This window comes from Aedes albopictus, chromosome 3, assembly GCF_035046485.1.
Source record: "Aedes albopictus strain Foshan chromosome 3, AalbF5, whole genome shotgun sequence".
Taxonomy (NCBI): Eukaryota; Metazoa; Arthropoda; class Insecta; order Diptera; family Culicidae; genus Aedes; species Aedes albopictus.
The window spans coordinates 205,030,016-205,055,757 of record NC_085138.1 but is presented as its reverse complement, the minus strand read 5'-3'; the positions used below and the strand labels follow the sequence as shown (position 1 = coordinate 205,055,757).

The 25,742-nt window shown below is 37.7% G+C and overlaps 1 protein-coding gene across 1 annotated transcript in view; it reads left to right on the top strand.

Annotated features, from left to right (window-relative positions):
- LOC115261561 (3-phosphoinositide-dependent protein kinase 1-like) overlaps nt 1-18,975 on the top strand; it is a 40,979-nt gene extending 22,004 nt beyond the window's left edge. Inside the window, exons 2-5 of the mRNA XM_029863447.2 lie at nt 4,079-4,246; nt 4,310-5,299; nt 15,919-16,202; nt 18,815-18,975. Of these exons, the coding sequence (XP_029719307.2) occupies nt 4,093-4,246; nt 4,310-5,299; nt 15,919-16,202; nt 18,815-18,910 (1,524 nt within the window). The 5' untranslated portion in view covers nt 4,079-4,092 and the 3' untranslated portion in view covers nt 18,911-18,975. The remainder of the gene's footprint in view (nt 1-4,078; nt 4,247-4,309; nt 5,300-15,918; nt 16,203-18,814) is intronic.
- Nucleotides 18,976-25,742: the final 6,767 nt, after the last annotated feature.

Here is a 25,742-nt window from a genome sequence, read left to right as displayed (position 1 = left end):
GACCATTAATTTTATCCATAGCAGCAAACAGTGGGTCAGTTTTCGGTGGCCCAGCATTCACCGCGCAGAAACCCAACACGCATTGCGTGGAATGGTGAATTCATGTAATTTTCTCCAGATTCCAGGCCTAATATCATCGATCGGGAAAAGCGTGGTGCAACAAAAAAGTGAAATATTGAATGATTGATGGCTCAGCAACAATGATAATGATAATGATAATGATAATGATTCCACCTGGAATTCCACAACGCATTTTCCAAATAAGACCATTCGTATATTTCATTTCTGGGATGATTAATGGTTTGAAGCGTCTGGGTGCATGCGGGCGGGGCATGCAAACAAAATAAACTGGAAAGGCACCCAAATGGGAGGAGCTTCATCTGCTAATCTAGGGGTATGAAAGCTTTGTCCTCGGTTTTCTTTCGTCATTTTCGTTGGATCAGTCAAGGAGGTTGGTGGCGCCTCCAGTACGACAGCAGCACACACCAACCCAGCGACGGCTCGGCTCGGCTGGAAATCTCATCCAAGGCAGCAAGCGGCGGGTCAGTTTACGACGGCTTCCAGCATTCAGCATGGAGAAAACCAACACGCATTGCGTGGCGTGGTGAATTCATCAAAATCGTCCATAATATAAACGGTTTTTTTTCAGAACCAAATAAAATCTTTCCAAAAGAGTTATGAGTTTGACCGGCAGTGGACTTCGGCAACGCATTATTATATCGGGACCATTTTGCGTGAAAAGTTTTTCAATTCTAACATTTTTCAAATTAAAATGATCTAAATCATCTAATATTTTGGTTACATTATCCGTTCAATGGAAATTTTCTCATTTCTCGGTTGATTAATCTTTGATGCGTCTGGAGCATGAGGGTCATGCAAACGAAATTAATGAATTAACTACATCGGCTGTTTTCCTACTCTCCGCATCGACCGATGTGGCGCTAGCTTCTATGCGCGAAAAATCGCTAAAAGTAAAACGCAAAAATATTGTATGGCGAATAGCATCTAAAGGCAAATTTATCGAAGTGGAATACATTATTCGAAAAAATATTTGGTAGTGGTTGCGCACAATGGTGACTACTATTAAGCCTACCAAATATTTTTTGGGCAAAAGCTTTCTATTTCAAGTAATTCAATTTTAGATGCATTTCACCATACAACATAAAATGGATTTACTCCTGCTGATCAACTGTGGGTGTGCGCCAAGCGGGTAGACCATTGGAAAGCCAGCCGAATGGGAGGAGTTTCATATGCTAATCTAGGGGTATTAAAGCTGTGCCCTCTGTTTTCTGTCTTCATTTTCGTTGGATCGGCCAAGGAGGTAGGATGTCATCTCCAGCAAGCAGCCGCATATCGACTGCGATGACTCTCGGCTGATAGCACCAGGAATCTCATCCACGGCAGCAAGCGGCGGGCCAGTTTTCGACGACGCCTAGTATTGAGCGCGGAGGAATCCAACACGCATTGCGTGGCATGATGAATCCATCATATTCGTCCATTATTCAAGCGGTCCTTTTCAGGACCATCGAAAGTGATTCCTCAAGAGTTAATTGGAGAAATTTCCACCCTCGATCGAGAAAGGTGTACTTCGTTGCCAGCAAGAGTGAAGCCGGTCATTAATCTCATCCACGGCAGCAAGCGTCGGGGCAGTTTTAGGTGGCGTCCATCATTCAGCACTGAGAAAACCAACACGCCTTGCATGGCATGGTGAATTCATGCCACTTCCATCCTAAAATCGTCAATTAATCAAACGACCCTTTACAGGACCACCAAAAATATTCCTCAAGAGTTGTGAATTAGATAATTTCATTCCATCGAACAAGAAAAGTGTGGTGCAAGTATCCAATATTTTGGTTACTTCAGCCGTTCAATGAAAATTTTCTCATTTCTTGGTTGATTAATCGTTTGAAGCGTCTGGAGCATGCGGGACGGGTCATGCAAACGGAATAAACTGCAAAGCCAGCCAAATGGGAGGAGCTTCATCTGCTAATCTAGGGGTATAAAAGCAGTGTTCTTTGTTTTCTTTCGTCATTTTCGTTGGTTCAGTCAAGAAGGTTGGAGGTGAATGTCACCTCCAGCAAGACAGCAGCACACCAACTCAGCGACTACTCTCGGCTATCGTGCTAATGATAGCACCAGGAATCGCATCCATGGCAGCGGAGCGGTGGGCCAATTTTCGACGGCGTCCAGCATTCTCCGCAGAGAAAACCAACACGCAATACGTGGCATGGTGAATGCATCATAATCGTCCATTATTCAAACCGGTTCTTTTCAGGACCATCAAAAATGAATCCTCAAGAGTTAATTAGATAATTTCCAACATCGATCGAGATGTAGTGCAACCAAAAAGCAAACGACAGAGCATCGTTGCCAGCAATAGTGAAACTGGTCATTATTCTAATCCACGATTGCAATATGATGTTTGGGAAGCTATGGCTTAACGCCTTCCAATATTATAATCATTTTATCCTTTCGACGAAAATTCTTTCAAACAACGGTTGAACATTTATCTTCAAAATGAAATAATGCTCAACCCCCAAGTGATGGCCAACCACGCGAGTTACGGAAGGTTTAACTAATTAACATCTTATGAATGCGTTCAGTGAAATGAATCATAACAACTTTAATCAACACATCACTCCGCCGATTTGAATTTTGCCAGTACAGTGGCGTTTCGGTTTTATCACTACTCGCCCAAATTCACGGTTTTCTGTTCGATTATATCACGATTTTCATTTCGTTTTTATCACACTTGTTTTAAAACATCCGAAATCAATATAAAATCAATACAGTATTGTCCAGTCCAGTAAAACAGTTAAAAAATATAAGCTACGACTTATATATTTTGCAGCTGAACGATTTTGGATTAAAAAAATTACATTTATTTCGCGTTTCGCTAAATTCACGGTTTCGTTTATATCACGGTAAAATTTTTTTTGACCGTGATAAAACCGAAAAACCACTGTATACATTGTATAGGCCTTTTATGTGATAAATCCGTTAGGCATTTATTTACGAAGGTCGGACAACAATGACCCGAAAAATCAGCTGATGTAAGACTTCAAATGAAAGGGCTTATTTTAATATATAAAAAATCAGAACTTCATTCCAGCCTTTGTCCTACGTCAACATTGCGGTTATGTCTCAGACATTACCCACCCCTAGTTTTTTACACCGATGAAATGTTTGTTTTCTACAGAACACCTACCGTATATTGACGTAATGATAAATTTTGATAGAAAATGCACTCCACCGGTATTTATATAGATGTATACTACCAAATTTCAATATTATTTATGGTAATTTTTGATATGAATGCCTTTAATTCATGATTCTATTACGAAATGTAGTGTTATTCCGTAGAAAACTCGATTTTTTAGAAGATAGGCCCTTTAAAAGGGCGTAACTCAAAATTTCGCCCAACGATGATTTTATAAATTTGTCCAGAGGTGTAGGATAGATGAATAAAGAGAATGGCGTTTCAGGTTTTGATGGTAAGGTACACCGGGGCAAGTTGAAACGGGTGGGAAAAATGTTACAAAAATCAAAACAATAAGAAAATTTATAAATCACTGATTTTGTATGAGCTGGGAAGAAAATCAACACGATCGAAATGAACCCAATCTAAAGTGCGGTGCATCAATGACCTCAACAGTTGTCAAGCCACCACATCTTGGCAAGACAAAGTTTGCCGGGACAGCTAGTTTTCAATAAAGAAACCGAATTTCGGAATGTTGTTGTTGTTTATCTGTATTAACGAGATTTTTAGCCCTAGGCTAGTTCATCTCGGGACTCACGTTTTACTATCCTTTCGAAGGAAGAACTCACATTTTGTTAGTTTGTCGGGAGTGGGATTCAATCCCAGGTCCTCGGCGTGATAGTCAAGTGTTCTAACCATCCAACCAGGTCCGCTCCACGAATTTCGGAATGGTTCAAACTAAGATAACAATTTGACTAGTTCAAAATTAGATTTTTTTACCCTAATAGATTTTTTTGTCACAGCTTTTTTTGCTGCTCTCAGAACAAACATTTAATAAATATTGTTATTTATTGTTCTTCCATTTCTCCAAATTCATAGAACGTCTCGTCAAAATGGGTACGTCCGCCGAGGGTGAGAACAAATACGCCGGAAACACCCGAGCCAGGCGGAATGCGAATGACTTCATGTTTGGTAAATTAATAGGCGAAGGCAGCTTTAGTGTAGTTTATTTAGCTAAAGATGTACACACATCTAAAGAATGGGCAGGTAAGTGTTTCGCACCAATGCAATGGGAGGTGTATTTTTTATAACAAAACTTTGCCATTTTAGTAAAAGTCTGCGAAAAAAGGCAAATTATCCGCGAGCGTAAGCAGGAATATGTGAAACGTGAACGAGAAGCACTTAATAGATTAAGCGGTCTACCCGGATTTCTTAACTTGTTTTGTACGTTTCAAGATTCGTCAAAGTTATATTTTGTGATGACTTTTGCTAGGAATGGAACATTATTGCAATTGATGGAGAGAGTGAAACAATTCGACATGGACTGTGTTCGATTTTATTCAGCGCAAATTCTACACGCAATCGAACAAATGCACGAGCATAACATTATACACAGAGATCTAAAACCAGAGAATATACTGTTAGACGAAAAATTTCACATTATGATCGCAGATTTTGGATCATCTCGCATAGATGGCATGAAACATGATAATATAAGTAGTGACGAGAAGGAGGAAAGCGCATCTGAATCTGACGAACAGTCCGCTCCGTCGCAGCGAAAACGTCGAAGCTTTGTGGGAACAGCGCAGTATGTTTCACCTGAAATCCTCAAAGGGAAAGATTCTACAAAGGCGTCAGACATATGGTCCTTTGGATGCATTTTGTATCAAATGATAGCAGGGTTTCCGCCCTTTCAAGGACCCAATGATTATTTGATATTTCAGAAGATTACTAAGCTAGAATTAATCTTTCCAAATGACTTTGACCATATCGCTGCTGATTTGATTGAAAAGCTTCTCGTATTGAATCCCCAGAAAAGGTTAGGCGTAAAGGATAAATCGCCGTACGATAGTATACGAAACCATTTATTCTTGGAAGGTATAGACTTTTTATCAATACGGAAGATGAGTCCACCATTTTTAATTTCTGCTCTATTAAGTGGTGAATGTACCAAAGAAGACTCTACCCTCGACGTATATGACTTCCCGGATAACATAAAGCCTGGTTTAGATAATGAACAAATTACAAGATTGCTAGGACAAGATTGGTTGAAAATCGGAACACCATCGACGGAGACTAATTCATCATCAGTGGATAAAGGTAAGTACAGTACTTAGTTCAATTCGTCACTTGTTAACATAAAGTAAAGGGCAAGTGTAATGGAGGTGCTTTAATTACAATACAAGTTCACGCAGAGAAATTTCATCTTATTGAATCAAATTGTATATTTTTGAATCTAATTTTTGTTACAAAAAGATATAGGGTATTGGTTCCCTTATTAAGCATGTGGCTCCCATTTTCATCCTAAGAAAAACAAAGGATCGAGGCGCTGTTTGTTTTGTTTCTTATTTTTGTATTTTTTGTTAGAAGTGAGCATCCACGAAAACAAAAAGAACGGAATCAATCGGTGCCGTAATCGCTTGTTTTCGAATAGGATGAATATGGGAGCGTGAGATGACTGATGGCACACATACCCTATTTTCACATTCTGCAATTTTATTTTGTTTAGGGTACCCGAGCAGGAACGAATAACTGACACATAACTGCAGCATACCAAAGTCAGGTATCATACCAAGACAAGGTATTGGTCGGTTATTCTTGTATTGAAAACAACTTACTTTGGTATTTTGCAGGTATTGATTAAATACCTCATCGAGTTATTGGTTTGGTGTTGAGGACTGATTGAGGTATTATTCAATTATGGAAAAATCACTATTTGTATGAAAAAATCACAGATTATTATCTAGGTATTGCCATACCTGGTGTCATTATTCACGTGTTATTCACTGAATACACACTAGTTATTATTTTAGGTATTTTACCTCTTATGCAGGGCTTCTTAATACCTCATTCAGGTTGTAGGTATAGAGCTTGCTGACGTTTATTCACCTTTCTCTTTCAAACATGCAGGCGGAATAGGTTTTGTTGTCATCAGGAAAGGTTTCCCGATGAAAACAAATCCTATCCCGCCTGCATGCTTGAAAGAGAGAGGTGAATAAACGTCAGCAAGCTCTATTCGGTTTTCCATACCTGAGTTTGTTGTTCTTCAGCTATTTTCTCCTGCTCTATAGTGGACGTATTTTGGCCCACCCTGGGAAGTTTTGGTATTACATTTATCATATAATCTCTACAGTTCTAATAATAATTTGCCAAGATTTTGTAGAGATTAAGGTAAATGTAGTAAAATTCCCAAGGTGGGCCAAAATACGTCCACTACCTTGTTCAAATATAAAATTTGTTGTATTCAATATGACAGCTGAATGAAACAGAAATTGTATATTTAATGAAATATTGTGTTGTTTGCAATACACATTTATTTTTGATTCTGAAAAAGTAAGTCATACCTCGATATAACGTAACTACATTTTTATTTTTGTTACGTTATATCGAAGCAAATGTTGTTTTAAGAATTTTGTTTTAAATGTTTATTTTGATTACGAAAACATACCCTAAAGATCATGGGGACTACTACGAAAGACCGAATCACGAAAGGCCGAATCACAAAAGGCCGAAAGCACGAAAGGCCGCACACTGGGGCAGGATTGAAAATACACGGAAAAAACCTCTAGCTCATCGAGATGTCGAGATACGCACTTGGTGTCTTCAGAGAAAATATTTCTATGAACAATGTCGATATTCTGAACGGTAGCATATTTTTCTTACGTTATTCGCATAAAAGTCCTATAAGTCATTTTGGCCATCTTTCATTTTAGCGGTATGGTGTCTTCGGCAAAGTTGTTCGGTATTTTATGCTAAAAAAGTTTGCCGAAGACGTCAAATTTCCAAAGCCTACTGTTCTTGAGATATTAGTCGTTTTATAAAATACCTACCTAAAATCGAGTTTTTTCATTAAATTACGTTTGTAAACAAATTTAATGTCCGTTTTCGAGTTATAATAATGAAAAATACTAAAATAAAACATATGTAAAATAAATTAGTTGGAAAAAACAAAATATGCATTGATTTTTCATAGAAAGTTCCTGAAAATCACGCAAAATGTATATAGGACGTTCTTGCAGTCGGGCAAGTTCGGGCAAGTTTTTTCATCGGCGATCACCTAAAAAATACATAAGCTTTCATGTAAATTTTTTTCACAGACATGATATTTGATGATTTTTTTTAAACAGCGTTCAAAGTTAACTGTTTTGTGTGAATTAGTATAACATTTTTGCACATATTTTACCATGTTGTATGTTGCCAAGTGAACCATGAGAAGTATAAATGCAATGTTGTTACAGGTTTAGTCATTTTAAGCTCCAAACAACTTGTAAAACACAAAAATGTCCTAAACACGCCATTTAGCCTTGGTTTTATCATTATCTTATATAATATTATTTAATAGAATTATTTTTTGTGTGTTCAATGATCTAAAAACTCACTTTTATTGACGTTTCGGAAATTTTTGTGTTTTATAATTTGTTTGGAGCTTAAAAATGACTAAACCTGTAACTAGATTGCATTTATACTTCTCATGGTTCACTTGACAACATACAACATGATAAAATATGTGCAAAAATGTTGTACTAATTCACACAAAACAGTTAACTTTGAACGCTATTTAAAAAAAATCATCAAATATCATGTCGGTGAAAAAAATTTACATGAAAGCTTGTGTATTTTTTAGGTGATAGCCGATGAAAAAACTTGCCCGAACTTGCCCGACTGCAAGAACGTCCTATATACATTTTGCGTGATTTTCAGGAATTTTCTATGAAAAATCAATGCATATTTTGTTTTTTCCAACTAATTTATTTTACATATGTTTTATTTTAGTATTTTTCATTATTATAACTCGAAAACGGGCATTAAATTTGTTTACAAACGTAATTTAATGAAAAAACTCGATTTTAGGTAGGTATTTTATAAAACGACTAATATCTCAAGAATAGTAGGCTTTGGAAATTTGACGTCTTCGGCAAACTTTTTTAGCATAAATAGCCGAACAACTTTGCCGAAGACACCATACCGCTAAAATGAAAGATGGCCAAAAATGACTTATAGGACTTTTACGCGAATAACGTAAGAAAAATATGCTACCGTTCAGAATATCGACCTTGTTCATGGAAATATTTTCTCTGAAGACACCAAGTGCGTATCTCGACATTTCGACGAGCTAGAGGCTTTTTCCGGGTATTTTCAATCCTGCCCCAGTGTGTGCCGATGGTAACAAAAGCCCGAAGCACGAAAGGCCGAATGTAAGGAATGGCTGAATTACAAAAGTAGTCAATCTATTACTTAACCTCTTCCTTTCCATTACTTTTACCAATTATATCTAGAAATCTTGTGGAGCCTCGTAGCCGTGCGGTTAGGGTCACCAAGCTTCTAATCGCACCATGCTGTGGGGTGAGGGTTCTATTCCCGCTCCGGGCGATGAAACTTTTCGTGAGAACAGTTTCTTCTCCGTATCCACTGGTGCATGCTCCGTGTGTCGCTTGTCTAGTGTTAAGTTTCATTCAGTCTGTGCAGCCTTTGGCTGAAGACGGTGTCCGCATCTTTTAAAAAAAACATTTAAACAAATAAATATTTTTCAAAATAAATTCATTTTACTCAAATCTGTTTGGAAGTTAAATATTTAATTATACAGAACATGGCATAATATGGTTATAACGGCAGCATATAATGATATGAAGGACAAATAGCTGACCGAACAACTACGATTGCTATATATCAGAGAAACGCTTGCTGTCCGCACTCGCTGACGCTCGTCGGACTTAAAAAAAGATAACAAATTCTGTTCGCATTATACCTAGCATACAAGGAACTACTGTTTTCCAATTCGAATCGATGCTAATCCGGTGCATCGCATATCGGATACTTCGGTGGCCTTCTGCCGCCTCAGTTCCTCAATCCTCCATACGGCTACGCCGCATGATTTCCATTTGTGTGCATTTTACATTGGAGTGGAACTACTAAAAAATATCCAATTTGAGGTTATAAAATAATTAAACAACCCTTATATATTCTTTTAATAGTTAGAGCATTTAACTAAACGGAAACCGAGTTAATGTGCGTCTTTCATAATTCGGCCTTCCGTTACTTTCGGCCTTTTGTTACATTCGGCCTTTCGTTACATTCGGCCTTTCGTTACCTTCGGCCTTTTGTAACATTTAGCCTTTCGTTACTTTCGGCCTTTCGTGAATCGGCCTTTTGTGCTTTCGGCCTTATGTGGTAGTTACACTGGTTTCGGCCTTTTGTTATTCGGCCTTTCGTGGTTCGGCCTTTCGTGATTCGGCCTTTTGTGTTAATCCCAGATCATGTTATTCGCCCAACAGTGGCTTTCAGTCTTTATTACATAAATTTTCTTTCCAGAACTTCTATCAGTTTTGCTACAGAAGTTATTAAGGAGTTTCTCCCGAAATTTCTTGCAATGTTTTTCCTGTAATACCTTCAAGAAATTTTTGTGGGCTTTCTTCTAGAGTTCTTACCTGATTTTCTACAGAAGTTTCAGTTGGTATACATATTTCTGAAAATCTCTTGCGGAGTTTATTTTGAAGTTTCACCTGAGATTTCTCTCGGAGTTTTTCCATAAGATTCCTTCCGATATTGGTCCTAGAATGTCTCTAAAGGTTTTTCTGAATTTACCCTGGATTTTCTTCTAAGATTTTTTTCCGGAGTGACTAGGATTTCTGAAAGAGCAGCAGTATCAGCACGGAATCAATCGGTGCCGTAATCGCTTGTTTTCGAATAGGATGAATATGGGAGCGAGAGATTACTGATGGCACACATACCCTAGTTATTGCAAACGCTTTAGAATTTTCGGCTGAAATGTTGAAATTGAGCAGCTTGTTTTACCTGTACATCTGAGTTTCTTTTTATTTTTAAAAATTCTATGATGAAATCAACATGATTTTTGAAATCTTACAAATATTTAAACTATCTTTGAGAAATTAATTTAAAAAATAGTTAGTTTTTCAAATATTGAATTCTGAAAACACGATATTAAAGAAGTGTTTCACGATTTTGTCTTGCACACTGTAAAGTGGAAGTTGCCTAAAAAACTAAGTTGAAAACTTTGGTGCGCCGTGACATTTTTGAAAATGTCGAAAGGCGCCGGGATAGCACAAAGTTTGGGAACCTCTGCCGAGAGGAAATATTAAGGACATCCAAGGAGGAACTCGAAAAATCTAAGAGAAATATCTGAAAACCGCAAACAAACAGACGTAACTCTTAGAGGAAATCCATTAAAAGTTTTGCCCGTGTCTTTTTCATGAACACCTATTGATACCTATTGGTAGAACCACGCAGGACACTGTCGGACATGATGGATTGTGATGTGAAGTACCACTACATATATATGGTATGTGGGGGCAAGATGGGTCAGGGGGCAAGATGGGTCAGTACCGTTTCCAACCGTACTATATATTTTTTGAATCTTTCAATAATTTTCTCAGATGAACGAAGTGGATACACAAAACAGTGATATATTGTTTTGAAAATTCTTTACGTTCCTTGCACAGAAAAAAATAAAATATTTTTTCGTTATACTCCTTATGCTATACATTCCATATAACTACGTGTATTGTGTAGACGGGGCAAGATGGGTCACCCTAATTTTTCAGTATGTTTGCATAGTTTTTGAAAATGTTTTATTCTTCATTGAAAGGCTATTCTGTGACCTACATTATCGAAGCAATTAGAGCACTGAGAGTTTGTGAAACTATTTTTGAAATTTTCTTACGAAAAATATAGGTTTACAAAGTCCGTTCATGGCTACCTGAACAAAAATCTTCTAGTTCTGAGAATAATCTACCGATATGTTTCAACACTTTTTTCATGTAATCTTTTACGTCTGTGAAGCTTAGATGTATAGAGAAAAAATAGAAGATACCGTGGGGTGCCCTAATTTCGTGCGGGTCCAAACTTCGTAAACTTCTGACATCTGGGAGCATTGTTACCTAATAAACAGCGGAATCATCAAAAATTTGATATAACCTCAAAACTGCATTTGATCTCAATACAATTTACAAAAAAAGAAATGAAAATTTTGATTTATGTTAAGGCCAATGCAAATATTTAATTTGTTTTATGTCACCCCCCCTTCAAAAATCCCGAAATTTTGAAGGAGCGAAAAAAAAACATGACGGTCATGACTCCATCTTCAATAGAAAAAATGTTTTTTTTTTTTTTTTTTTAATCACTTAACCTAAGGTACAGCTCTATTGTCCACTGGGGCACTACGTGAGCAATTTCAATTGGCAGCTGCACTTACATTTTTGTACAGCGCCTAGATTCTATTCTACTTTATCGAACTGGTTGCCTTTCTGCTGCTTTCACTTTTTCTACTTTATACCTAGTAGAATGATGAGCACAAGGATGATGATGGATGGCCGTTGTTCCTTTCCAGTCCAATTGGGGGTCCATTATGAGTAGCAGTTCGCCGATGTCCAGGTATCCGGGTCCGTTTGAGCCATGGGGCTCAGAAGAGGGTCAGTGTCAGCTGCTCTCGGGGGAAAAGCAACTGACGAAAAATTGCAAGTGCCGGGGCTGGGAATCAAACCCATGACCATTCGCATATGAAGCGAACGTGTGACCAACTACGCCACGGGCCCCGGCAGAAAAAATGTTATCAAGCAACAATTTTTCAATAGTCGAAACATATTTTGTCAATAGTGGATGTAATTTTTTATTTTTCAATAATTTTTTTTTCGTTTTTATTTTTTTTGTTCCTTATTATTTTTTGTCCCCCCCTCGTACCCAATGAGAGGTCTCGGACATAAAAGAAATATAATATTTGCATCGGCCTAACGATTGAAAAATAAATTGCAAATGTATGCAAATAGTAGATGCCATATTCAGAGATACGAGAAAATCAACACTTACGGAAGTGAACAAATATTTGGATTTTTATCAAAGGTAAATATTCCAATTTATGTTTGATTATTTCAATTCAATATGTTTTATTATAATACGCAATAAAATAACTTAAAAATGTTATTTTCTTATTTTGTTTCAACATTTATGTTGTTGGCGAAATTAGGAACCCATAATTTGTATGGGTTCCTAATTTCGTGCACTCATTTTTATAACTTTGTTTTAGAGGTTCATGTGTACTTGTTGCCATCGCATGATTCGGTTATTAATAATAGTTCTAATAACTTTTTTAATTGGTTTAAAATTAGCTAGGGATTGCTCATAAACTACGTAGAAAGTGAAAAAAATAAACAAATTTATAAATGTGGGAATACTAAGTAAGCTCGGGATGATTTTATTTACCCAAACATTGGGAGTAGTAGCTTACAGCCGCTAGTTTCATTCAAGCAAATTATTGCCGTAAGCCTTATTGCCAGAACACAAATTTGGAAGACGAAACTTTACTAGAACTAACCCGAGGAATGTGCCTATTAATGGCACATAATAGAAACGTAAAAAGCTGCCATAAAAAAAAAAACAAATGAATCGATTCACATTAAATGCTGACCATCAGTAGAGTTAGTGAACATTTGATTCAAACAATATATTGTTCAATAAAGATGTCATTTAAGGAGCAAAACAAACGTCAAAAATAATAACCCTTAAAACTACAGTAGCAGTTTTTGAAATCGTAATGTGATCATCCGGGACAAACATGGGAAACAGCAAATATTCACTCATATTCCGTCACAGATATCGGTTTTATCTAAACGTTATGGTTTCTTGGGTATTATACTAGTATGCTATGTTTTGAAAGTTAACACATTTAAGCGAAATCTACGTCTTTTAGAGTGAGCGAAATTTAGACCTATTTTGAACGAAATTTGGAACCCGTGCACGAAATTTGGCACTTTCACACAAATCAAAACTAATGCTGTAAATTCGAGAATTCTTAAGTGCACGAAATATGGGCACCTCACGGTATAGCAAGGTTGCAACCATTCATTTGCAAAGATTTACATTCATTTGCTATTATCTCAGTTCAGAAGCATGCTATCGAAAAACAATGTATGGATGAATTCAACCTTGTAGTTTTATCTGAAAGTTTACCGAATAATATTGGGGTCGCACACGCATTCCAAAGTCGTGAGCGAGCTGTGAAGGCAACTTTCCACAGCGTGAATGAAATTTACATTCACCGCGTGGAGAGTTGCCTTCACAGCTCGCTCACGACTTTGGTATACGTTTGCGACCCCAATGTTATTTGGCAAACTTTCAGATAAAACTACAAGGTTGAATTCATCCATACATTGTTTTTCGATAGCATGCTTCTGAACTGAGATAATAGCAAATGAATGTAAATCTTTGCAAATGAATGGTCGCAACCTTGCGGTATAGTATTTTTTGTTGGAGAAAAATCGAGTTTTCTGATAGCCGACCCATCTTGCCCCCGTAAAAATGAGGTGGGGCAAGATGGGTCATGTTTTGAAAATTGCTTGTCAAGAAGCAGGTTTCAAACTTTATGACCTTTCTATACTTTTATATCATAGCTGACTAGTGTATCTGAGAGTCGTGGTAGAATACAGAGAAATGCGATTTATATTCAGACAGTTATAGGGGTCAATTTCTTAGGTGACCCATCCTGCCCCCACTTACCATACTACTACATATATTGTGCCTTGCAAGATAAATCCGCGAAACGCGTTTGTCTTCTTCTTTCCCATCAAGTTGCCAAAATATGACCGCACAAAAAAAAAATTCAAAAATTCTGCATGCGGCGCTTACATCAAATCCAAATGAGGCTGCGGCGATATGGCCGCGAGGAGATGCACGCAAAACAGACGCAATGTGGAAATGGAAAAGATGAAGCCACATCCTCCTGCAGCATCACTGACATCCCAATCTGGCCTCCTAAAGTGAGGTTAAGTTTTGTGAAATCCCATTTCGTATTTTAGTGATTGAGTCGTTTCAGATAAAATTTAATTTGGGATCGGGGTAGAAAAATTCATTTTAACGATAAATTTACCAAAAAATTAATGATTAAACTGATGGGGAACTGGTATTTCCCTTTCAAACTTCCAAATTTTCACGACATAACCTCAACTTTTAATCGCCAGCCGACGAGGTGAAGCGTATGCGTCGTGGTATGCGTATAGTGAAACAATGTCGCGTTAAATTTTATTTCGATTTCTGGCCACCTGAGCTGTCATAGTGCTAAATTTTGTTTTGATATGAACGACCTGAAGGCTGCTGCGATGCTGCTGGGTGGGTGACAGTATCTGTTCGATTTTGACACTGCGTCTGTATTTCGGGAATCTCCTGGCGGTCATATAGCCGTCGCCCGATGTGGATTTATTATGAGCGCTGCAATATACTATATAATATACTCCACATGTATACTACTACACAACTCGTCTGTAATTTTCATTTGTAATCTGCAAACTTTATTTGCTAGTATTCAGCAAACTTTGCTGATTTTTTTGTGCTGATTGTATTCAGCAATACGAATTTACTAAGTATCAGCAATGATTTTTCAACTTAGAGAACGTTAAAAAATTACGTCCAACATTTAGGGGAGGGGGGGGGGGTCTAGATAAGTGACAGTACGTGTATTGGGTATAGGGAAATTGTGTGACAGAGGGGGGAGGGGGGTCTAGAAATCCCGAAAAACGATGGACGTAATTTTTGAATCTTCTCTTACTGAACCATCCAGCAATTTTGACAGTTGATTTTTTTTGCGCTTAAAGCATTTTAAAAAATTTGGTGTGTATCATTCAGCAACGTGTACACAGTAAACACAGAACACTAGCGCCTCTTGTGCAGGGATGGGAACACTCACTTGCTACGAGTTACATTCACCAGAGAAGTTGTTATAGAGATGCGCGAAGACTGAAACCAAAGGTTCCAATTGAACCGTCAAACGCGGTCCCAATCGAGCAAATTCAAGGAAATAGAAAAACATGGGAAACAAAGCGCAACATGAAAGCATGTGAAAGTGTGTAAGTGCAAAGCATGACGTCACTTGTATGCTTGACATCTTATGGGCAGATCAAACTAACACGCACGCGAAAATATAATTTTGTTCACCGCAAAAATTGATTGTTATTGAGCGTGATGTAAATAAACATAACCTAAATCCTCTTCGCGCTTCTCTATAACAACTTCTCTGACATTCACTTGCTATTTTCTCAGCTCAGAAGCGTGCAATCAAGAAGCGATGTTTGGGCGACTTTTGTCTTGTGATTTCGTCTAAAACTTTGCCGAACAGAGTAAGGGTCGCACACGAATCCCAAGGTCGTTACAGAGGTGTGAAAGCGTGAATTTACACTCACCTCGTGGAGAGTTGCCTTCGCAGCTCCCTCGCGACTTCGGTATGCGTGTGCGACCCCTACTCCATTCGGCAAAGTTTTAGACGAAATCACAAGGTAGAAGTCGTCCATACATCGTTTCTCGATTGCACGCTTCTGAGTTGAGAAAACTGTGAGTGTAACTCCTTCCAAGTGAGTGTTCCCATGCTTGCTCTGGTGGAACGATCGCGGAAATCAAATGAAATTATAAAATTCATCGTTAAATGCGCCTGCGTCAAGCACTTTTGAAGAGTGTAACGTCTGTTTGCTCGTGCCGTCACTCTCCGCGTGGTCATGCTTTATACCCTCGTCTTTACAGCTTTGGTTATATGGGCCCTCTGCGCTTGTGTGGGATTAAAAAATTATGCATAAGATGATGTTTAACGAATTTGTATCAAATAAATCCAGATGTATTTATGTGAATAACCGAATAAGTGTAAAAAAGGATAAAAAACCATCGATACTATTTTTATTTTGCGTGAATCATCAATCGTAGAAACTGATAAAATTGTATTCTTTCAGTCTTGAAAATCCCTGCTAGCGATGATGAAAAGTCCTCAATGCTAGAAGAGCAAGAATCCGACGAATGGCATACATTTGCCGAAGGGGAACTGATTCTTAAGAAAGGTTTTGTAAACAAACGAAAGGGAGCCCTGTATGTGCCGAGGAAACGAATGCTGCTGCTCACTACCGGTCCGAAGCTGATTTACATTGATCCCGTGCAGATGGTTAAGAAAGGCGAAATCCCTTGGAGCGATAAGCTGCGAGCAGAAGCAAAAAATTTTAAAATGTTTTTCGTACATACGGTAAGTAAGTGAATTACAAAAAAACACTTCCTTCCAATAAGCCTTATCAGAAGACGTTTAAAATCATCTGATTTTGGAGGCCTTTGACAGATCTACTATGAAAATGACAATTCTGTCACAGACAAACAGACGTAACACTTACGAAATTTCTATCGACCACGCTTTTAACGATCATTTTAAATTTTCATAGTTAAGACTTTCACAATCAGAGGCGCGCGCATCGTTTTTCTATGTGTTTGACGTTTCACACTAGCGCCTTCTGTTGACGATATGGCACAACACAGTGATTCGTGCAACTTTTCCACCAGGTGATGGTAGTGTGAACGGCGATGGATTTCCATGAAAATCTTTCAAGGTGTTACGTCTGTTTGTGATTCTGTGTTGCGCCTTTGTTCGGATGTTGTAAACCAGGGGTTCCCAACCTTTTTGAGGTGGCGACCCCCTTTAAGAATTGTCGAAACATCCGGGGCCCAATGCTACACCATTGATTATACGTCGTTTTCAAAATTTGTTACTGATGTCATGTACATTCAATTTGTCATAATTGAAAAATAGCGGCGCAGCCGAAAATTTTTTTCTTCTGAAGGCGTTTTTACTGAAAATTTGTTCCTAAAGTTTTGGCTTTTGGGGGTGGCGGTTCACAAAATTAAAAATTTGTATAATTTCCACAAAGTAGAATAAAAATTTATAAAGTTTTTGGTAACTTCGGGGCCCCCTTGGACTGGCTTCACGGCCCCCCCAGGGGGCCGCGGACCACCGGTTGGGAACCCGTGTTGTAAACAGTAGGGAAGGAAAATGTCATTTCGTTATTTTTTGCCAATTTTACTGCATTTAGTCGGAAATGTTAATCGACGAAATAGGTAATTGAATATCCAAAACTAGGGGTAGGCGGGGCATTATGGACACCCGGGGCAGAATGGACACCCTCAATATTTTGAAATATGCGAACTTTTTTGAACATTTAATGAATGGAGAATATAGTCCATTTGTCTAAAACGTAGTTTCAGGAAAGAAACATTCAAAATTAAAATTGAGGGGCCCAAATGCAAAAGGGTATAAGTGACCATTGTGTCGATTTTGAGCTGAGCATATCAAAAAATTCTTCAGATTTCAAGCTTTCAGGAACTTTTTTAAGTTTGTTTTTACGATGTTTGGAAAAATTACAATAAATCGGAAAAAATTGTGTCGATTTTGCAACTCCATACATTTTACATGGGATGAAAAATTGGTGAAAAACTTTAAACCTCATTTACTCGAAAGTGGGTTTTTGTCACTTACACCCCTTTGCTTCTAACCCCCTCAATTATACTTGATTTTACACGAAAAAATTGCGTCCTCCGTTTTTTGTGCATGGAAATTATAATTTTCACACCATCTAAAATAATATTTAGCGATTAATTTATTGCAGGTCGATTAAAACCTGATATTTCTAGAACACATGCAAGTATTTGTGCTGTATCTACATGCTCAACATGTTTATATTTTCTTCTTTATTATATCAAAAATCAAGTTTGGAAATATCTTCTGCTGCCGGGGCAAAATGGACACTCACCTTTTTGAAAGAAGCGGCAAGAGAAAAATATAACCTAAATCACAAACCAACAACAATATAACAATAGGAACATTATTGTTCTTATTTTTATTTTTCTTTAGCGTAACGTCCTCTCTAGGATAAATCCTGCTTCTCAGCTATAGCTATAGTGTTCTATAGACACTTTCACAGTTATTAACTAAGATCTATCCTCTGCCAATGATCATTTTGCATCTGTACATCGTAAAATGATTAAGTTATAATAGTTATTATTATTATTATTTTTCTTTATTATCGAGATTTTCAGCCCTCGGCTGGTTCATCTCGAGTTATAATAGTATTGACGGTATCCTCCCAAAAATCACTTGACGCATGGCAACATAGTATTCTCCATGCAAATGAAACCCGGAATTTTCGACTAGCCAAGTTTGATTTTTTTCCGAATCCGTGCGTCGGACCTAACTTCGGAAGTGGTGCGCTGTATAGTGGACCGGGTTTACTATACAGCGCATCACTTCCGAAGTTAGGTCCGACGTATGGATTTGGAGAAAACTCCAACTTTGCTAGTCGAAAACTCCGATTGTCAACTAAATTGAGAATAAGAATCTTCAATTAGCCAGACACAACATTGTACACGTTTAAAAGTGTAATTGAGATTTTTTTACTCAAAGTCTATGAGAACTTCACAGGCACTTTTTCAACTGTATAAAATGATTTTTACTTATAGTAACTTTAAATTATTAAAGAGCTACTGACAAACAATCGAATAAATATTAAGTCACTAATAAAGCTAATGTTCGCTTATCGTACGAACTATATGAGCTTGATTTCTATATAAAAAAATACAATATATCAACTGTGTGTTTTATTGTGAACAATAAAACCTATCATATGTTAATAATATTTACCATGCAATTAATGGTAAACTTTTATCCGGGTTTTCACGTTGTAAACAAACTTTCGAAGGTGTTTGTGGTGTTTGTAGATCAGCTGTCAGCAATCTTTATTAAATAAAGCTAACCTACAAACACCATCGGAAAGTTTTTTTTTACATATTCTACCATTCTTTATGTATTTTCAGCCTCATCGAACTTATTACTTAGAGGATTCTCAAGGTTATGCGCTTAAATGGTGTCAAGCAATACAAGAAATGCATGATAAAGTTTACAAAAAATAAATAATTCAATAATTAAAGCGTAACTTTCAATGTAGTGTAATTATTATAAATGCAACTGATTGAAATGAATGTGTGATTGATACTCTAAAACAAATCCATAGTCCTCCAGTCAAAAGAGTGTACAAATTCCTTTGGGTTTTCAATGTTTTATCATTATTGTCCATATGACCCGCGAAGCAAACACAATGTACGTAAGTGAGATGGAATAAGTTTCAATTCAAATAATGAAGAATCAATACAATGACGAAAAAAGTGAATTTACATATCGAAATCATAAAAACCAGGTGAAGAATCTGGTAAAATATATTAAGCAGAAATGAAACCTACAATTCTACTAGAATAATTATTTTAAAATAGAGATTTAAGTATGTCAATAATGGGATGATTATTTGCAAAACACTGTAGTAAAAATTTACAATTACATATATGAAAACGAATTTTTAATGGAATTTCACCAGCTAAAAACTTCAGCTGATTGAGGATTAGCGCGGAATTCAAACATTTTGGACTAATTTTTAAACAACGATTTTTTTTAAAGTTAAGCTAAATGAGTCTTGTGGTGACACATTCCAGCGTAACGGGATACCACGAGGAACTAACTTTCGCGAACAAATGACGTCTCCAATCGAATATAATGTTCATGACCATATGGTATAAGAGGTTTTATGACAAGCTTATAAGATGTACTTCCTGATGCAATACTTGTTCTTTGGGTTTTGGTTCCAATTTACTTTATATAACATGTTACATTTCGTAACGGGACACCATCGCAGAAATCTTCTTTTTAAAATTTTCAAACTGAAATGCGTATATCAACTCTGCTATGAGGTTTTGAATGATAGAGTCTTCTAGACATTTCTTCTTTGGATTGATGTAAACAAGAATGCCGAAGTGAGTTTTACTGAGAAATGTATAGTTTAGGATATATTCTTGATTTAGTTTTGGGAGCGCAGCGTTACGCTCGCGTGAAAACAGTGTTTTGCAAATGGTGTCCCGTTACGGCGAAAGACATCTGGTTGTAGATCAAATGCTTTGCTAGATAGAATGTTGGTGTCTTCGGCAATGTTTTTCAGACAGATGGTAGCTGTCCGGCAGGACACAAATAGGCCTTCAAACCCGCTCTGACCCTATGGTGGCCATCGGAATGGGCCCTGGGGAACCTGTTTTATTTAGCCTTCACGTACCTGACCCCCGACAACTCATTTTCAAAATGCTGGCATTCCGTCAATTTTTATCCGATTTTTTTGAAGTCGCCCTCAATTGATCATACATTGGTGCTAGTTTATTATACTCAAGTGGCCATGCAATATCCGGAACCATTCCGGCGATATTACGGATTGTGCTGAGGTCAGGAGGTTGCCAAAATGGCTAAAAGTGATTATTTCGTGTGTTGTTGTGTTTGAACCATCGATTATCAGCGAAATTTTTGTTGCGAACAGTGAAACACAACTGCGATAAAAAGATTTGAATTTGTTGGCCCATACGGATCCCCGTGACAGGTTCCGCGGGGCCTCATTGGGGACACTTCTGGTTTTCAACCTAAACATGCCGTGCGACATATCAATCTTCATGATTTCGAATGACTGAGTCAGAAACGATAGACTGAAGTATGTATCAACTAATATGGCCACCCGAAACATATAGCACAGGTTCCACAGGGGAGTCATCGGGGACATTTCTGGTTTGTAACCAAAACATACCGAGCGACGTATCAATCTTTATGATTGCGAAAGAATGGGATAGAAAAAAATGACTTAAGTATGCATCAACTGATATGGCCGCTTCGAAAGACCCGGAACCGGTTCCGCGGGGGCCTCTCATACACAATAACACACACGAAATAATCACTTTTAGCCATTTGGCAAAACAGGCATCAATTGCACAAGATGCTCAGAAACAATTTTATTGTCAGCACCATCCTACTGAATAAATAAGTATAAAAGCGGGGACTCTTATTTAGTAGTCCAGTCTACACATCCTGCCAAATATTTAACTTTTATATCGTTTATTTATCTAACTGGTTCTATCGATTGCAAAACTTCTTATCATTTTTTTTATTTAATCATTTATTTGAAGGCTCATGTGCCATGGGAATATAGGAGCCAATTGCATTTGAAATAAATTTTACATTTTTAAGAGGATTTTTCTTTTATTCTTTGTTAGTTTTGAGGAACCGTTGAACTTACCGCTTGGTCGAGGTTAGAGAGAACAAAGTTTTTTTTTTTTAGGAGATAGGGTTATGGAGGCTTTCTGTTGATATTTAGCTAATTAGTAACGATACAAACAAACGGATTTCGAGAAGAAAAAGAGGTTGACAACTAAAACGACAAGAGGGAGGTCGCTAGACTTTCAATCAATGGTTACAAATTTATGTTGTCACAAAAAGTAATGCAACGCCATTTTCGTGATGCATTTTACACTTTTTTGTTTTCAATAGGAACATAAGCTTCAAAATATGTTTGTCATCATAAAAGTGAATTATACGGTGATAAATGGGGTAAAGAAGAAATACCAACCATCATTTCGGGATCTTCAAGTTTTGAACGCTGTGTGATTCTTTAAACCTTTTTATACATTATGGTGGTAATTCATTGGACATGTTAAAAAGCTTATAGCATTTAAAGAGTATGCTGTCACCACAAAACTTAATAAAATATCACTTTTTATACTGATCCACCAGAATACCTGCCCGTTGTTTGCGTAGTTTTCTAGCTGAGAAGTGGGCTTTGTTCCAGTATGGGCGTTACACCAAGTTGGATAATGTAAATATATGCACCCTATCATATAATTTCATCATGGTTACAGATTTTTGGTTAAATATTTGATCAAACCAAACTTATTCATCCACTTATGAATGTCTTTAAAATTTTCGTAACGGGACACCATATCTACGTACCCATTGTAACGCCTAAGATAACGCGTCGATCAAGGTAACCCATATGTTGGAAGAAAGGTCTCCACGAGTACTAAGAGAATCCTGAAAATCATTTTTCTTAAGTTCGTAATAAATTCGTTATTACAACAAATATACTATTTTCGTAACGGGACACCATTAAATTGCGGCTATTGCAAAAAGTACTTAAAACATATCAAAACTTTATAAAAAGTTTCCTTTTTAAGTATAAAATATACGTTATTATACTACATTAATAAAAAATAGGTGTAATGTTTTCGAACTTCAACATGCAAGCAGACATATTTGAAAATTATCAATGAAAAATTACATTTGTCTTACATAGAATGCTGTTACTTCACCTAGCTATTTAAATACGCTACCAGTCAAAATTTAAGTAAAACAAGTGGTTTTCCTAAGATTGAATCTACCCTTTTTCATATGCTAGCTTGGGGCGAAACAATCACTTTGAAATTTCAGACCGCTGGCGTAGAAGTGCGTGGCATGTGTCTAGTGCTTCCGATTTGTCAGATCGAATAATAATGATCACCTTCACCAATGACATGGCCTACTCGGTGATACACCAAACTACTACATCTGTTTTTGTACAAATAATGCAATTTTGGTGTGCTAAAAAAAATAAAATATGTAATCCTTTATTTTGCACTCGTAGTGAACCCATTAATATTCATGATTAATTTTGATGTACAACATTCTACAACTTTTGTTTTACTATTATAATCTTGAACAGCATGTTAAGCATGTCCGTTATTATACCATACATATTAGATGTTTCTGTCTTATCTATCTTCTTCCAGATTTAACAGCCCGGATGTTAATGTTATTTTTGAGTATTTTTGTGACTGGCCCGACTAGAATTTTTACCGTTTTGACGTCTCCATTCATGAGGCGACAATATTACCTTTGTCGTCTCCCTTCTCTTTTGCGAGACATTTTTGCCAGATCCGGCCGGAATTTCATCCGCCGCTTTGGCGTCTCCCTTCTCTGAGGCGAGACATTCTTGCCAGCCCCGGCCAGAATTTCATCCGCCGCTTTGGCGACTCCCTCCTTTGAGGAGAGCCATTATTGCTGTCTACAACTGGATTTTCATCCGCTGTTTCGGCATCTTCCTTTTTCGAGGCGAGATTTAACGATTTCCCTCAAGTCCGATCCGATCAGATGCTATCCGTCGAGAAACAGACTATTTATGATTACTTTAAGGGGGCTGGCCTAGCCTCGCAGCGGAAAAAAATCTTGTTCTCGTTGTTTTCCTCCATGCTAAACAATACGGGATATCCTGCTCTTCACGCTCAGAAATCCGTTCTGATAAACGTGAACAAACAAACGCAAATATGAGAACAAGCAAATATACACCGTGAACTGGAACTAGTTCCAGCTGTCAATATGGGCGTTAAGGTGGCCCACACTTATATGAAAAACAAAAATTTCGAAAAATGCCAAGTCTTACCTCCTCAATTAGTTGATTTGGACTCCCAGAAGCTACGTTCAAAATTTGAGCCAAATCGGTTGAGCCTAACGGGGCGTTCAAAACGCTTGAAGTTTGTATGGGAAAACTTGGCCAAATGTATGCAGAAATTTTAAGTTTTCGAATTTTGCCGCTAGGTGGCGCTGTAAGCGTTCAATAATCAAACCCTTTGGTATTATTGTAGGTGACTATATGCCAGAGAACTTTGTCGAAGACCGCAAAGTGATCTAACGTCTGTGAAAAAAGTTATACCCTAGGAAAAGTGAGGATAAACTTTATTGATATTTTTCCAATACATGTAAAGGAATAATATCAATAATGAAATCTCAATACTTTGCCTCACTTTGCCTAGGGTATAACTTTTTTCACAGCCGTCGGATCACTTCGCGGTCTTCGACAAAGTTCTCTGGCATATAGTCACCTACAATAATACCAAGGGGTTTGATTATTGAACGCTTACAGCGCCACCTAGCGGCAAAATTCGAAAACTTAAAATTTCTGCATACATTTGGTCAAGTTTTCCCATACAAATTTCAAGCGTTTTGAGCGCCCCCTTAGGCTCAACCAATTTTGCTCAAATTTTGAACGTAGCTTCTGGGAGTCCAAAACAACTGATTTCGGAGGTAAGACTTGGTATTTTTCGAAATTTTTGTTTTTCATATAAGTGTGGGCCACCCTAATGGGCGTTCTAGAAAACGTGAACTCTAGTTCACGGTGTACATTTCTTATTGTTGTTATCGTTGCTATGCATAGTTCCCGTTGCCGTGACTGGGAGTTCACGTATATCGGAACGGATTTTTTTGCGTGTTCGTACGATGTACAGGATGTCCACTGACTTTTTTTCTTGTCCACGTTTGCCTTCTCGAATCCTCCTAGTTGCAATTGTCCTGGTTTATCCTGTAGAATGGGTTATTCTCGTCGCTAATCGTGACTACGAAGGTTGATGAGCCGGGAAACACTCTTTCTTCCTACGGGGTTTCTTATGGGAGTATGAGTGAAAAAAAAGCAAAAAATCTTCCCTCCTTCACTTTCTCACAGAAAACCGCAAACAAAATCATCACCTTCGTAGTCCCCAAATGTGGTGCTTCTGGTTTGACAGATCGAATAATAATGATCACCTTCACCAAAGGCATGGCCTACTCGTTGATACACAAAACTAACATAAGTAGTCTGAACAGCATTTCTAAAAGTAAAACAACCATATTCCAAAAGTAAAACAACCATACTGAACGAATAGTAGTTTTAAAGTTTAAATATAATATATTATCACCGGGTTTTAAGAGTAAATATATCACTGGGATGGGCCCCCATCATTGAATCGCTTGTCACACGTTTTTTCTCTGTGCCCGTTATTTTCAATTAGGCTGACCGTACCGTGAATCGGCTGATGGGCCTACGCCATCCGGCGGAGTTTTCCCCGTAGTGCTTCGCAATTAGATGTGATAAGATTGATGTGAAAATGATTTTGAGTGTGAATATTTCCATCAGCTGCTGATTTCAGCAGATTGTATTTTTGAAGTAAGTTTTTCGGATTTTTAAAGTGGTTCCGGATGCGAAGATAAAAGCTTTCTTTGGCAGGCGAGTTTTATTGTTTGAAAGTGAAGGTGTTGTGTAGTTTTCGGTTGCATTCGCCAGAGTTTGGTTCGGGACGTCGGGAAAATTCTACGTGTAAAAAATGCTGGTGTAATAAGCCTGCACTGTTGAAACCTAGGTTGAAACACCGGAGCGAGAACAATGCACTTTGAAGTGGCTGGATGTACGCGGGAATAGTTAAATTTTTATATGTTCGAAGACGGCAGACCGAGACGAAAATCCATGGACCTGAGAAGATCATCTTGACGGCAAAACTTGGTGAGATCGATGCATGTTATGTTTCATACGAATTTTATTTTTACTATATTTACTACAAGAATCGCTACATACATACATTTATTTGTTCAACATCATTAAGACAAAACATAACACGCAAAAACGGCTACGCTCAAAAATTTGTTCGGCCTGCACATTTTTAGTAAACATCCATGCCGCACATGACTGTGTTGGAAACACACATTTTTTTAAAATTGCTCGTACGCTCACATGAGCATGTATTTTGCAATAATTTCGACATGGTAACCTCACTGGGTTTATAAACCTCCTTCAAATACCGAAAAATATCGATATTTTGCAAAAATGTGAGCGTACGAGCAATTTTAAAAAAAAATGTGTGTTTCCAACACAGTCCCTGTGCGGCATGGGCGCTACTCTTAAATGAGAGTTTTTATTTTAGAGAGAATCAACAATAGTACGCCACAATACTCGGTTCGTGGCTGCCGCTCTCCATCCTCGATCGCGCCCGATGCTCGCCAGGTCACGCTCCACCTGGTCCGCCCATCGTGCTCTTTGCGCTCCACGCCTTCTTGTGCCTACCGGATCAGTTGCAAACACCAGCTTTGCAGGGTTGTTGTCCGGCA